General features: G+C 47.8%; 2 protein-coding genes across 3 annotated transcripts; one reads left to right on the top strand and one right to left on the bottom strand.

Moving 5' to 3' along the window:
* The first annotated feature begins 1,705 nt into the window (after window positions 1-1,705).
* LOC115133721 (unique cartilage matrix-associated protein) lies at window positions 1,706-5,265 on the top strand. Its single transcript, XM_029667206.2, has 5 exons — window positions 1,706-1,838; window positions 2,048-2,113; window positions 2,202-2,297; window positions 4,225-4,323; window positions 4,714-5,265. The coding sequence occupies exons 1-5, from the start codon at window positions 1,781-1,783 to the stop codon at window positions 4,800-4,802; spliced, it is 408 nt and encodes a 135-aa protein (XP_029523066.1). The 5' UTR covers window positions 1,706-1,780; the 3' UTR covers window positions 4,803-5,265.
* A 721-nt stretch (window positions 5,266-5,986) lies between these two features.
* Window positions 5,987-15,204, bottom strand: mcm10 (minichromosome maintenance 10 replication initiation factor). 2 transcript variants are annotated; one of them, XM_029665975.2, is made up of 18 exons: window positions 15,103-15,204; window positions 14,670-14,721; window positions 14,278-14,571; window positions 13,864-14,067; window positions 13,340-13,691; window positions 12,860-13,025; window positions 12,086-12,253; window positions 11,864-11,980; window positions 10,868-11,064; window positions 8,988-9,082; window positions 8,699-8,806; window positions 8,139-8,491; window positions 7,855-7,987; window positions 7,635-7,765; window positions 7,368-7,481; window positions 6,711-6,856; window positions 6,463-6,505; window positions 5,987-6,350 (listed from the first exon to the last, which is right to left on the bottom strand). In XM_029665975.2, exons 2-18 carry the CDS (start codon window positions 14,674-14,676, stop codon window positions 6,267-6,269), a joined length of 2,712 nt encoding a protein of 903 aa, XP_029521835.2. In that variant the 5' UTR covers window positions 14,677-14,721; window positions 15,103-15,204; the 3' UTR covers window positions 5,987-6,266. The 2 variants fall into 2 exon arrangements, with proteins under 2 accessions (XP_029521835.2, XP_029521836.2); XM_029665976.2 differs by having other exon boundaries at window positions 15,108-15,194.
* Window positions 15,205-15,440: the final 236 nt, after the last annotated feature.

Raw genomic sequence — 15,440 nt, 5'->3', positions numbered from 1 at the left:
GAGGAGAGGACAGGATGAGGGTGTGGAGGAGGAGCAGGAGAGGGGGATAGAAGGGGAGGAGGAGAAAAGAGAAGAGAAGGACAGGGAAAGGATGAGGAGGAGGAGAGGGAGAGGAGGAGGAAGGGAAGGATGAGAGGAGGAGAGAAGAGGAGAGGAAAGAAGAGGAGGAGGACAGGGAAATGAGGAGGAGAGAGAGGAGGAAGAAGGGGAGGAGGAAGGACTTTGATAGCAGCAGTGAATCTATTTCATTATTAAGTGGAGATATCTCAACAATCATTCTCACGATAGCACATTTAGTTTGCCTGCTTGCCAATCATACCTGTGTGTGTGTGTGTGTGTGTGTGTGAGAGAGGTACAACAAAAAAACTCACCTTCTCCTATGCAACACACTCACTGCAAGGGTCACACACCATCACACACCTGGGGTGAAAGGTCATAAACCAGGTATGAAAAAAAGGAAAGTAGACCATAAACAGGTTGACAGGGAAGGAACTTCACTAACTGATGCTGGAATTACAGTGATCATTTTTAAGACTTACCATTTGTGTGCGAATAAGTTGTGTGAGTTCATATGAGGGTAATGTCAGTGGAGGCTGCTAAGGAGAGGACGGTTCATAATGATGTCTGGAACGGCGCAAATGGAAGGGCATCAAATACATGGAAACCATGTGTTACAAGTATTTGATACCATTCCACATATTCCGCTCCAGCCATTACTATGAGCCCATCCTCCCCATTTAAGGTGCCACCAACCTCCTGTGGAGGGCATAGCACATTGTTTGTAACTTATGAGAGCTGTGCCCATCGGGGCAATGCACAGTACTGAGATCATCCATACCAGAGTGGCTAATGGGTTCTGCTGCTTTGCATATGCCCAGGTCTGTCACGGCTGGCATGCATCAACACGAAACACACACACCTGCTTCTCCTCAGGGGGAAAACATATGCATCCACACACACAATACAACAGGTGGACACACACAACAAGTTAACACACAGACAAACACATTTTAATGCCCATCTGCATCTCCTCATTAAGAGTCTCCTGGTCTACAAGTCTTCCAAGCAGCGAAAAACATCAGAGTTGAAAACGCGGAACACACACTACATCTTCACACGTACAAACTGACGGATACAAAAGCAGCTTTGACATCTCCAGTGGGACCCTGGTCACTGATTGGATAGTGCTGAAAGATGTGCCCTCATTGGCCTGAACTGACCTCAGATCAGTAACCCGGAGCAGACCACACACACACTATCCTCCTCAACTCCCTGTGCTGTGTGTGGCTCTTATACTGCGACTTAGATCAGTGACACCCTTATGATTTGTGAGGTGTAATGAACATCAATCTCTGCTTCTGCTCCTTCTCACGCGCTCTCTCCTTCTCCTATACTTCCCACTCTCTCATCCTTCTCTCCTATCTCTCCTTCTGTGTGAAACGTTTTGTTTGGAAGTTCAAATTATCCTTAAAGTGCCTCAAACTCATTTCACTCTGCAGATTTTTCTCGTGGGTTCTTAAGTGTCTCTCAGTAACGACAACACAGATTCTGTCTCAGGTTATATTTCATGCCCCCTCTCCTCACCCCTCCTCTGGGCGAATGAAATTCCAGCTGTCCCCCCTCCCCCAAAACTCCCTCTCTTTCTCTTTCTCTTCACACCCACTCTCTCCATCCCTCGCCTCTCACTCCCTCCCCTTTCCCTCCCTTGCCTCTCCCTCTCCCCCTCTCTCTCAGTTCATAACTTGACTGTTCGCAGCGCTGCTTCACTGTATTCTTCATCATGTCCTGGACTCATCTGGTCTTTCTTTCTCTGCTCGCCACCCTCCTCATCCTCACACGTAAGTACCACGATGGGGGGTTGACATGCTGGGGGTGTCAAGGAAGGGTATGGTAGAGGAGGTGTAGGGTGACTTTTTAAACGTTATTTTTATGGCAAAGGTTTGATGTTTTCAGACCTTTTCTGAAAGGTGCATGTGCAGAATTTCTAGAAAGAGGACTTGCTGATCAGCTCAAGTGTAAAATTGACAAAAACCTCTGTCTTTCCCAGTCTCCCCCGGGGTGCGGAGTGCATCGGTGGCAGATGGAAGAGAGGGAAAAGCTGCAGAGCCCAAAGGTGAGTGTCATATGTTCCAATCCCCCTCCCCAACCTGAGTGACCCCAATGGCCCTCTTTGACCATTACCTGCTACCCTCTGCCCCCAGGGTCAGCTCGGCGAGTCTTCATGCCCGAGGCGGATGCAGCAAATTTCTTCAAAAAGCGTAGTCGGCGCTCGGCCAAACATGAGGCGGAGGTCCTCGGTGAGGCTGTTTACCATCACTATGGGGCGTTACCATGGAGCCAGGGCAGGGGCAGGACAGGGGGCATGCGGGTTGATGATGGTAGTGTTTGCATGTGGTTGAAGTTGCTAGTGCCATTATGGACAGTTTGTTTTGGGAGGTTTACAGCAGTCTGTAGAGGCTGGTGGTGTGTGTGTGTGTGTGTGTACTCAAAGTCTATTCATTTGATGGTCTGTGGATTAAAATGTTGGATGGTGTGGTTTGAGGTCATGGCTGTGAACTCTGAGGGCAGACTAAAGACTCCAAATCACCCACAGGTGAATCGCTAGCAGCTGCCCCAAAAGCTTAAAAGCATTTGAAGCCATCTGTTTCACACACACACACACACACACACACACACACACACACACACACACACACACACACACACACACACACACACACACACACACACACACACACACACACACACACACACACACACACACACACACACACACACACACACACTGGCTGGAGGCAGCAAAAGGAGTCACAGGGTAGTATGGAGCAGCTTCTCTCCCTCTCTGTCCCTCTCAGCCAGTCCCAGAGACAGATAGGCTGTCGTCTGCTCCAGCTCCCTGTCAGTGCACCTCTCTGGGCCACCGGTCAGAGAAAATAAGCCCACATTCCTTGAAAAGTTTTAGTTACAAAATACTGTTTATATCGCCTGCCAGCCAGTCACTGAGGCGCTGGGTGTGCCCGAGAGAGAAGGGGGAGAAGTGTGTGTGTGCATGAATGTGTGTGTAGGTGTATACGACTTTGTTGTGACCGTGTTAGGGGAGTGATGCGCAGGTAGCAGGGAAGGCACTGCAAGAGCTGAGACAGGAATGTGTGGACCAATTAACCATTCTAGTGCAGAGAGAGAGAGACAACAAGAGGAAATGAGAGAGAGAAAAGAAAGAGAAGAAACCTGAGGATAATGAAAAGGTCTGTTAACTTGGTCACTGGGTTATAGTAAGACACGTGAGGAGGTCTGCAGCCACGACGACAGAGACAGAGAGACAGAGGGAGAGAAAGAGAGAAAGAGAGAGGGAGAGAAAGAGAGATTTGTGACCTGTTTGCCACAAGAAAAGGGCAACGAGTGAAGAACAAACACCATTGTAAATACAATCCACATTTACGTTGATTTATTTTCCCTATTTTCATAATAATTATAACACTGTGCATAGCCATAATATGACATTTGAAATGTGTCTATCCCTTTGAAAATTGTGAGTGTAATGTTTAGTGTTCATTTAACTTTCTTGGGCAATGTAAACATGTTTCCCATGCCAATAAATCCCTTTGAATTTAATTTAGACAGACAGACAGACAGACAGACAGACAGACAGACAGAGAGACAGACAGACAGAGAGAGAGAGGAGAGAGAGAGAGAGAGAGAGAGAGAGAGAGAGCGCAAACCCTACCAGTAAGCCTAGTACCTGAGAAAGTTTCCTTTGCGCAAAGCCTCATTCCACCGAACCGTTTTGTAAGAAAACAACCTACTATTCAGTGTGTGTGTGTTGTTGTTGTTGTGTGTGTTGTTGTTGTTGTTGTGTGTGTTGTTGTTGTTGTGTGTGTGTACTCCAAATGTTGTGATGTCACCTTAAAACGTCTATGAGTACCCCAATGAGGGCTAGTGTCCAATGTATACAGTACCGGCCTGTGTGTGTGTGTGTGTGTGTGTGTGTGTATATAAAGCAACAGGTACAGTATCTCTCCCAAACACTGTGTGATAGATGTGGACTGCCTGCAGTGTGTGACGTGAGGAAAGTGTGAGGTGAGGACAGGTTGGAAGTTTGGCGCCAAACATCTTCGAGGTTCATGACGTAACTAAGACAACACATCTCACTCTACCTCACTAACCATAACACCTTCTTCCATCTCACCTTGCTTCCCTCTCTTTTCCCCCTCCCTCCCTGCGTAGCTGAGCAGAGGGTAAGGCTGTCAGCTGATGAGAGGAGGAGGGAGTACTATGACGAACAGAGGAACGAGTTTGAGAACTATGTGGAAGAGGAGCGCGATGGTAAGACCGACTAACTCTGTTCCAAAGATGAGGTTTAAAACCCTAAGTGCCCATTTGGTTCAACTCAGACCCTTTATACCTCTTAGTGGTAAACGCCACAGCTTGATTTATCTGCAGTAATCACAGAGTCTAATCAAAGTAATCACACAGTGTGCTGCACTGAACACTGTGACCACATGTCTGTGTAGGGATGTGTTGGGTTTGTGGTAGTTCTCGTGCCCAATGTGTTTCTGGAAATGGTTTTCTCCCACATAAGTAAACCAAAGTGTTTCACACGAAGGACAGAAATACACCTTAGTCCTCCGCGTTCGACACTCTGCAGGTTACCCCTCAACCCTTTTCCTTTCCCCTCCTCTCTCGGCTCCCTTCTCCTCCTCTCTCCATCCACAGAGCAGGATGAGAGGACACGGGAGAAGACAGAGCAGTGGCGTGAGTTCCACTATGATGGACTCTACCCCCGTTATCCCCGCGGTTGGTGAGCATGCTCCATAGGCCAAGGAGATCAGAACATAGTGCACCAGCCTGTGATTGGCAGGACCCTGTGTCAATTAAGACACCAAGCCTATCAGACGGACATAACAAGAGCATGGGAGGTGGCCAAACCATCACTCACCTAGGAGTAAAAAGGTTTAAGTACAAAACAATTTAAATCCATTTTAAAATGGTAATATTATGTAACGTTTAAAGACTTTGTGAGTGTGGCAGGTCAAGATTGAAAAAGGAGGCTGTCGTGATTGGTTGTGTTTCTATGCATGCTTATTTCAATCTCTTATCTTTGTGCATCTATCCGTGTGGTGTACTGTTTGGTGTGGTCTGTGTATCTTTCACATCTGTCTGTGTATCAAACTGTGTGGTCTTTCCTGTATTGTAACCGTAATCACAAATGTGAAACCTACTGTAATGCAGGACCACAGACACCAATAAACACAATACTACAATGTACTGCCGTGAAAAAAAAACATGTTTTTTTGGGGCATATATAGCTTCTCTTACTGTTACAGTAAGTGTTGATAAATCAGGGGGTGAATTCTTAAGCGCCTAGATTCAGAATCTGAATCAAATGTGTGTGTGTGTGTGAGAAAGAGAGTTGAAGGAGGGTGGAGAGAGGGGAAGCTGGAGAAAGAAGGAATGATAAAATGAGTGTGCGAGTGAGTCCTGGGGAACTCATCAGACGGAGACAAACGTCGGGATTCCATGCGAGACTTACCAACATTCCACAGCTGAAACTTTAGACAGCACTGGGCAGAGGACAGACAGAGAGAGAGAGACAGAGAAAGGAGAAAACTGGAGGAAAGAAGTCCAACTAAAAAGACTGTGACAGGCAGGTCTCTAACCTCAGGAGTTTAACTAGTGCCTGTTTGTTCCTTATATGAGCCATGATCTGGTCACATGGTGTGGTTGATAGATTGTGTTCTACACAACCTGCTTCGAACCGACTGTTAGTTATTGTGATGAGGCAGGCTATCACGTCAAGCTGTTTTAAATCACATTTGGGAGACGCAAAACAGTGAGCGGACTCCCTGGTTCAGACGTATCCAATCTTCTGTTTATCCAGCCCCCGTTACTATTTTGGGTGTCTCTAAGACTCCCCCAGACTGTAAGGACGCAATATAGCACCGGAGACAATTTCTTCCAGCGAGCCCAAGTCAGAAAAAGGAGGAGATTGTTGGTAAATCACTCAGCACGATTTAATCAGCACATCCACATCAAACCCAGCAGCAGGGAACGACAAACAGCTCATTCGGGAAATTCAGTCGAATCCATTCAAAACACAGCAATTTAAAATCCATAATCAACTTAAAATGACATTGACACTAAAAACAAACATTAAAAAGTAAATTTAAAAAGCGACATGCAAATAAATATAACACAAGATACTCCAACAGCACCAGCAGCTTCATATGATGAAGACAATGATGAAGGTGACGGTCAGTGACCCAGGGCTACTGCATGCTGTTGAGGAACTTGGGCTGCTCGTCACCTCGAGGCTGCAGGAGCTCCCCAGCGATCTTAGGCCCTGACTTCTCCTGTGGACAGGAACAGGAAACAGTTAGGGAACATTAAGTAGCAGTCAAACCAAGGACCGATCAGACGGGAGACGGATCTTAACTCCAAACCCACTAAAAACGCGACACTTACCTTCAACATGCCGTCCCTTTCCCATTTGAACAGGCCACAGTTACTGCAATAGAGAATGCAGCATTATCATGTCTGATGAGCGCAGTAGCACGTGACCTGCATTGTGTTTGACAGTGTGCGTTTCAACTGGGCCCCTGAGTGGCTGCATCTCAGTGCAAGAGGCGTCACTACAGCCCCTGGTTCGAATCCAAGCTGTATCACAACCGGCCGTGAATAAAAACTGTAGTGTGTGTGTGTACGTGTCTCACCTGCAGTGTTTGTGTGGCAGGCGGTCCAGTGCGATGGCTCTCTGTCCACAGGGGCACTTGAAGAAGCGTTTGGTGGCGTCGTGCCACTGCAGCTCATGCTTCTCCTCCACACAGCGATCAGCAGGCTTGAAGTATGTGTACTTACACTGGAGACAAGACACAGATAAAACACAGATAAATATGTGTCTGTACTAAGCCGTAAAGACACAGTTATATCGGTCTGACAGGACGGTTAAATCATGTTGCTAGTAGGTGAATTAGAATTCTGAGCCGTCTGGCCGATCTGCTATCATGCTAGGAGTCTGGCCGATCTGCTATCATGCTAGGAGTCTGGCCGATCTGCTATCATGCTAGGAGTCTGGCCGATCTGCTATCATGCTAGGAGTCTGGCCGATCTGCTATCATGCTAGGAGTCTGGCCGATCTGCTATCATGCTAGGTTTACACGCCATTGGGACCGTTGTAATCGTACCGGTCTAAATTGCTAGTTGGCTCATGGGGAATATTCTGAGGTGCTAGGAGATGGGCGCTTTCATCTGACTTACGTAAAGGAAAGCTGATGGTTCAAATCCCAGGAGTAGATTTTGACTCGACAGAATAAAACCGTTAGCTGATAGCTGATGACACTAGAGAACAAGACCTGTGATTGGACACGGACCTTTTTACAGCTGACGGCTCGACACTTCTGCTCTCTGATATTCCTCATCTTGTCCTCCATCGCCTCCTTCTTCACCAGGGGGTCAAAGTAGCTCTCCTGCTGCTGGTACTCAGCCTAAAGAGAGAGATAGGAACTATTAATCCAATCATTACAGGAGAGGGGAACTATTATAACACTGGGCTAGAGATAAGGGGGAATCATTACACTGTTACACAGAAAAGGGAGCAGTTACACTAGGCTGCTATGGTTACGTAATTGCTGACTCACCGCCTGTAGCTCGGCCCCGTGACGGGACTTGGCGTTTAGGATCTTCTTGAACTCCTCTGATTGGACGTAGTCCATTTCTTCCCGCCTCTTCTTCTGGGCTGGCTCCTCCTCCTTGGCCCCAGGCTGTTCACCTGTACAGAGGCAGATCCCAGAGGATGGGTAAGAACAGGGACTCTGTGTGTGTGTGTGTGTATGTGTGTCTGTGTGCTCAGGTGTGTACCATCGGGCGAGGACAGGTTCTTCTGCACCCTGGTGGTGATGTCAGTGCTGTTGCTCCTCTTCCTTTTCACAGCGTTGGGGTCTTCTTTGGCCAGCCCAGCACCCTTCACTCTCAGCTTCTTCAGAGCAGCCAACTAGAGAGGAGAGGGGCAGCTTCACCTTTAACCTCCAACCTATGTGACCATTGAACTCTAGCCTCTCTATGACATCCATTCTACAGTCAAATCAACAGTGCAACAGTGTACACTAAGCATGAAAGCATGTGATAGGATGAGCACCACCTACCTTGGCTGCTGATAGGCTGTGTGGCGTCGGGGGCGGAGGAGGGGTGTGGTCAAAAAACAAGATATCATCTCCCTCGTTAAAACCCCTGCCCAGTGTTGGGGTGTGGGGGGCGGTGGGGCTCTGGGTTACTTTGGGGACCTCTGAGGCAGACTTAGGGGAAAGGAGGGTCCCTCTAGATGGGGGAGAGGCCCCGGGGACCCCCGCCCTGCCTGTGTTCTGGAGGACCCTCTGCTGGATCTCCTCTGCCCGGCGTCTACGGTTCTCTAAGAGCTGCTTCTGCTGCTGTTTCTGCTGCTTCAGGAGGTCAGAGGCAGAGATGGACTGGACCCCTGCACCAGCTGAGCCCTTGGAACCTGGGGGAGTGAGAGAGAAGGTGGAAGAAGAGAGAAAGATGATATACAGTAATTCTAATGCATTAACAAGCAGGGAGAAAACACACCAAGGTAAAAAATAAATCAAAAGTGTTTCCTTCTAAAGCCCTCCTGTCTTTCTCTAGTCTCCAGATGGCCCATCTGATGTGTTCATGGGTTTGGTCTGGTCTGCTTGAGTGAGTCAGTTACCTGGGGGTTTGGTGAGGTGTCTCTTCAGTTGGAGGGCTCCCGGGGTAGGCATGGATAACAGGTCCTTGAAGTCGTCTGAGCAGCCAGACACCTCGTTAGACTTCATGGCTGAAAAACAATCAAACACATTAAGAAAGAGCACCAGTCTTAAACCTCTCTCGCCCCCCACTCACTCCCTCCATCTCCCCCAGCCTTAAACCTCTCTCGCCCCCCACTCACTCCCTCCATCTCCCCCAGCCTTAAACCTCTCTCGCCCCCCACTCACTCCCTCCATCTCCCCCAGTCTTACCCAGTCTCTTGGCCTGGCTGGCCAGCTGGTCTGATCCCTTCACAAACAGGTTCCCTAGAGTGGTCTGGGTGGGCTTCTTAGGGCCAGATGCAGACCTAGACAGGAACGGAGGTGTACATAAGTGAACACAATACAAACACATACTGACTCACAGCGCAGACAAACACATAGAGCAGTGTTTTCCACAACTACATCGAGTAGCCAGCCAGCCAAACAGAAAGAGTAGCCAGCCAGCCAAAAAACAGAAAGAGTAGCCAGCCAAAAAACAGAAAGAGTAGCCAGCCAGCCAGCCAAACAGAAAGAGTAGCCAGCCAGCCAGCCAAACAGAAAGAGTAGCCAGCCAGCCAGCCAAACAGAAAGAGTAGCCAGCCAGCCAGCCAAACAGAAAGAGTAGCCAGCCAGCCAGCCAAACAGAAAGAGTAGCCAGCCAGCCAGACAGAAAGAGTAGCCAGCCAGCCAGCCAAACAGAAAGAGTAGCCAGCCAAACAGAAAGAGTAGCCAGCCAGCCAGCCAAACAGAAAGAGTAGCCAGCCAGCCAAACAGAAAGAGTAGCCAGCCAGCCAGCCAAACAGAAAGAGTAGCCAGCCAGCCAAAAAACAGAAAAAGTAGCCAGCCAGCCAGCCAAACAGAAAGATTAGCCAGCCAGTCAGCCAAACAGAAGGAGTAGCCAGCCAAAAAACAGAAAGAGTAGCCTGCCAGCTCTATTTTGATGGCCTCTGGTACAGTGTAATACCCTGAATCCACTGCGAAATGATTGAATACATTATTGAGTTTACCTCCCAGATTAGACAAATGTGTTGTGGTATTGCATTCTGTTCATACATTATGATAAACTTGGGCAAATTAATACATTTTCAATACATTTAGTTGGTTCCCTACTAAGGTCAATAAATGTTTGAATGTTGTTGTTCTGTTTTAATGCCTGGATTCCGTGAGGGCCCCAATTAACCAGAATGAGGCCCTCCACTACCTAACGTTCCTGCAGTGATGATTCACCATCTTCATCAAATGTTTTCAGAATTTATCTGCAGACATTCACCAAAAAGCCTCGGCCTACCAGTAGCCTATGCAAATAAGGGAGCCAAATGACAGAGCCTCTCAACGATGCCATTGGTTAGGCTACACCGACTGACGAGACGAGAGTCACTCACTTTAGAATCACTGTCTGGCAAACCCCGACATCCCAGCAAAGGAAACCTAGGAAATCCTTCGCTTTCCTTGTCTGATGTGATGCCGTCGACATATAACCACGCTGGGGGATTTATGAATGACAGAGGGATGTAGGAGACTTCATTCGAGTCCGTTCGACACCTTTTATAAACGAGTCAACACTTGCTGTTTAGCTGTCAATCAAAGCACAGTAAATAGTCTGATGGTCATGACTCCGCGTGGCTGGAGTAGCCATCCAGCTATGTGAAACACGCCAAAGAAATGAATGTGCCAGAAAGACAGGATTTACCACTTACATTACTACACGGGACGTGCAACTTCACGACCATCACGCTCTCTCCCTCCTCTGTGTAAAGACATTTGACTGCAACCAACCACAGCACACACAAATTGTACCAGGAGGCGGGACAGACAGCAGACTGCGTTCCTCTGTCATTGCTCGCTTTGTGACTGACAGGCGCCTATCCGATCAACAGAGCGCTAGAAGAGATGCAGATCGCTCATTCTAGCGGGAGAGGACTCGATGGACTAGCGAATTGAAACGTTTAAATGAAAAGAAGCCGATTGAAAATGAGTCTGTAACCGGCTGATTACCGGCGCTAATGGAAAACACCGCTTAGAGACGACTGACGTTTACGTAGATAAACACACTGACCAACCAACACACACATGCACACAATATTCACTGTGACACACACACACACACTCACAGTGCGGCAGCGCAGGCTGGTGAGGACATGCCTCCGTAGTGGAAGCCAGTCTGACACAGTCGTTCCTTCAGGCTGTTGCCCTTCCCCTTGGCCTTCCCTGTGGCCTTCCCTGAGAAAGACGACTGCAGCTCGGCCCGCTGGGCACTCATCTTCTTATACTGGGCCTTGACGTGGTACTGGCAGTACTGGCATTCATACTGCAGAGAGAGAGATAGCACATGACAACAGTCCTACACCCTCCTACTGCAGAGAGAGACAGATAGCACATGACAACAGTCCTACACCCTCTTACTGCAGAGAGAGATAGCACATGACAACAGTCCTACACCCTCTTACTGCAGAGAGAGAGATAGCACATGACAACAGTCCTACACCCTCTTACTGCAGAGAGAGAGATAGCACATGACAACAGTCCTACACCCTCTTACTGCAGAGAGAGAGAGATAGCACATGACAACAGTCCTACACCCTCTTACTGCAGAGAGAGATAGCACATGACATACACCCTCTTACTGCAGAGAGATAGCACATGACAACAGAGAGTCACATGACAACAGTCCTACACCCTCCTACTGCAGAGAGAGAGATAGCACATGACAACAGTCCTACACCCTCTTACTGCAGAGAGAGATAGCACATGACAACAGTCCTACACCCTCCTACTGCAGAGAGAGAGATAGCACATGACAACAGTCCTACACCCTCCTACTGCAGAGAGAGATAGCACATGACAACAGTCCTACACCCTCCTACTGCAGAGAGAGAGAGATAGCACATGGCAACCGTCCTACACCCTCCTACTGCAGAGAAAACGCTAGAAACTATGTCACTTCACAAGTTCTCAAATGTCCCCCTCTCTATTTGGCGGTGGTATATGAATGACACCGATCAGCCTTTAGGTCGGTTCTGAGGGTCAGTGTGGGTCAGAGAGTGGATGGAGGAGCTGTTGAGCGGTTCAGGTTGTGTGTGTGTTTCTGGATGTAAAGGCAGACCCACCAGGTTGACAATCTGAGAGCAGGGGTCTCCGTTCTTCTTGGCTGCCTTACAGGTGCCATAGTCCTGAGCCTCCCCCATCAACAACACCTTCTGATGGTGGTCCACTGACAGAGACACCTGGGGGGGGGGGAGACAGAGAAGGGGTGGGAGAAGAGAGAGTGATGGTGAGAACACACACACACACACACTACAGAGAAAGTAAACACACACACACACACTCACCCCGTCATATCCGTCTTTGGCCTTCATGGGGTTGGGGTTGAGGATGCCCATGACGGTGCCTGGCTCAGTCTTCCAGTGTTCCTTATGCACCTCCCCAAACAGGAAGAGAGACACGTACACTTCCAGGTCATGGAGGTCAGACAGCTTCCAGATGCTGAACGTCTTACCCTGTGAGCGGAGGGAGGGAGACAACTCTTAGCGCTGATCTCTGACCCATCTGAAATGAATACAGGCAGGCCCACTTCTTGTCAAGTCAATAACTTGTTTTTAATGAACATTGGTCAACCTTACATACTTCTGGAGTCCTGAGTGTCCATGTCAATAAAACCACATGATCATTGACCTACTGTAGATGTTGAAGTTGTATGTTGGTATACAGTATGGAGCAGTGGAGGCTGCTGAGGGGAGGACGGCTCATAATAATGGTCAGAATGGCGCAAATGGAATGGTATCAAACACATGGAAACCATGTGTTTGATGTATTTGATATCATTCCACCTATTCCACTCCAGCCATTACCACAAGCCCATCCTCCCTAATTAAGGTGCCACCAACCTCCTGTGGTAATTTGGGATGGCAGGTAGCCTAGTGGTTAGAGCGTTGGGTCAGTAACCGAACGGTTGCTGGATCGAATCCGAGTCTACAAGGTAAAAATCTGTCGCTCTGCCCCTGAACAAGGCAGTTAACCCACTGTTTCCCGGTAGACCGTCATTGTAAATAAGAATTTGTTCTTAACTGACTTTGTAAATAAAAGTTGAATAATTCTGGTCTTACACTGCTGTTGCTCTGTGGTGTAGCTTTGTTGACCAGCACAGCGAAGGTGACCCAGTCGCACTCATCCAGTTTCTCCCGGGCCAGGCGCTCAGGCAATTGGGAGAGCCGAATCAGCTTGCGGTCGGCCATCTTACGATCCATTTCCGTGGAGGACACGCGTGGTCGCCTGAAACCAACGAACCAATCAGAATCTAGATCTGAGCTCGGGCAAGAAACCTTGGAGTGTTTATGTGTGTGTTACAGGTAGATGAGTGTGTGTGTGTGTTACAGGTAGATGAGTATGTGTGTGTGTGTGTGTGTTACAGGTAGATGAGTGTGTGTGTGTGTGTGTTACAGGTAGATGATTGTGTGTGTGTGTTACAGGTAGATGAGTGTGTGTGTGTGTGTTACAGGTAGATGAGTGTGTGTGTGTGTGTTACAGGTAGATGAGTGTGTGTGTGTGTGTGTGTTACAGGTAGATGAGTGTGTGTGTGCTCTGACCTCAGCCGCAGTCCAGAGTACTTCTCGATGGCGACATCTTTAGGGAGAGATGGAAGGGGATTGGCCTGTCGTACGGCGGACAGGGCTGCAGCTGCATTGGACTGGGAAGGTAGCGATGAACTGTTGGTCCTACTGCTGCTTGCTATTGGCTGGAAGGAGCTGTGAGTCTTAATCTCCACCAGTGGACCTCTGGTGTCTGTAGCGGCTGCTGTAGTGCTGGGCTGGACCTGGTGAGCTGTCCTTTGACCTTTGCGTTTGAACAGGTCAGCGTTGTTGAGCTGAGCGGTGAAGTCGGAGGACTCCTGTAGCTTGGTGCCGTCTCCTCGGTCTGGGGCAGACGAGGGCTTTCCCACTGTCAAAAACAACAGATGAAGAGATTCCTTTAAAACACACATCCACAGGCACCACCGTCACCCATTACACTTTACACAGATGCTCCTTACATGACATCTTAAGTCGCCACTGTGTTCCTGTAAGCTCAGCTTTGACATGCTGAAACACAAAAAAACATACGAAAGTAATACCTGCTTGGGGCTTGGTCTTCTGTGTGGGACGAACTGGCTTGGAGGAGCTCTGTTTGGGGGGACCCTGTGAGGGAGTGTTAGCTTTGGAAGGTGCCTTTGTTCCTGGGATGCTGTTTGGGGTAGAGGTGGCTGTAGAGCTCTTCTGGGAGGCCTCTAGCTGCTGCTGCAGCCTCTGCATCTGCTCCTGCATACGCCTCAGCTCCTCTGAGAACACACAGAAACACAACAAATATGATTAGAACCAGAAACCTGCCATGAATTAAAAAGCAAAGGAGACCGTGTGTGAAGCTGACATACTTTAAGAGTAGGTATCTGCATTTTAGAAACATTTACTGTATACATAATATAGGCGTTAATGCTACGCTATAGTGCTATCATAATCATTTTGAGGTACTGAACTCCTTGTGGACAAACCTTGTAAATCTTCTTGGGATTTATTGAGGTTATCAGGAGCCTTCCCTCCAGACGGCTGTGTTTCGACTTCTTCCTCCTCTTCAATGCCATCCACATCTCCAAAGAGAGCAACGGCTCCATCTTCTTCCTCCCTCTCCCCACCCTCCCCCTCCAGTCCCTCCCTGTACTCTTCATCATCATCATCGTTGTCAAACAGGTCATCTAGGTTATCCTCTGCTTCCTGGCTAGCCTGCTGCTCCTCTCCAGCCTCGTTCTCAGCCAGCAGCTCTGTTAGAAGGTCCAGGTCATCATCACCTGACACACACACAGTGTTATAGAGTTTTGTTTTGATCAAAGCCATATATTGATTATTCCCCCCCAACAAACACAGACACACGAGTTGTATCCCTTACCATCCATTTCCTGGAATTTTAAGATCAAGCCTTTCCTGATTAAAAAGCAGATCTAGGAATAAAAAATGCACAGGTATTTTAACAGTCATATCCCGAAGACACAATTGTTTATTGACATGTCATTAACTTATTTATGGACACGGCTAGCTAAAGCTTTACAATTTCCATTATGTATATTCTCTCCCATTATCTGTTTCCTACTGACATCGAAATAAGTAAGTTATCCGATTTTCACAGCGCTTAAACTAGCAACAACGCGTACAGCAAGCTAGCAAACACATTATGAATATGATCTCCACCCCAGACAGTGCGAATGCCGCGGTAGCAACAATGTCACTTCGAGGTAAATTTCAGGTCAAATTACGTTGTCGATTGTATACTTTTTGTGTAGTGACCAAGAAAACATTTGCTTGAAAATAATTATATTGTTCACCTTACTTGATGGTTTCAGGGACTTCTCTAGCTAGCTATCGTCGTTTCTTCAAAATACTACTGAGAAAGAACTGAAATCTGGCGCTAAACGAAGGACCCCTATCAAATAGAATAGTGGCTACTATTTTGCCTGTCCACAATGTTTCCACTCACAAATTACTTGCATATCGCAGATAAAATCATAGAAAACGGTATACCTAGTTTAATTTTTTGTTGAAATTATACATTATTTCATTTTATTGACTGGTGTAGGCATGGCTCCTTTAAATATAGACTACAGTCGCGGTCCTAATATATAAACAAAGTTTGTGAACGTCAACAAACATGGTGTGTTTACAG

The sequence above is a fragment of the Oncorhynchus nerka genome, linkage group LG8, assembly GCF_034236695.1.
Source record: "Oncorhynchus nerka isolate Pitt River linkage group LG8, Oner_Uvic_2.0, whole genome shotgun sequence".
NCBI lineage: Eukaryota > Metazoa > Chordata > Actinopteri > Salmoniformes > Salmonidae > Oncorhynchus > Oncorhynchus nerka.
Note: the sequence above shows the minus strand (reverse complement) of the source record. Positions and strands in the feature narration are given on the sequence as shown.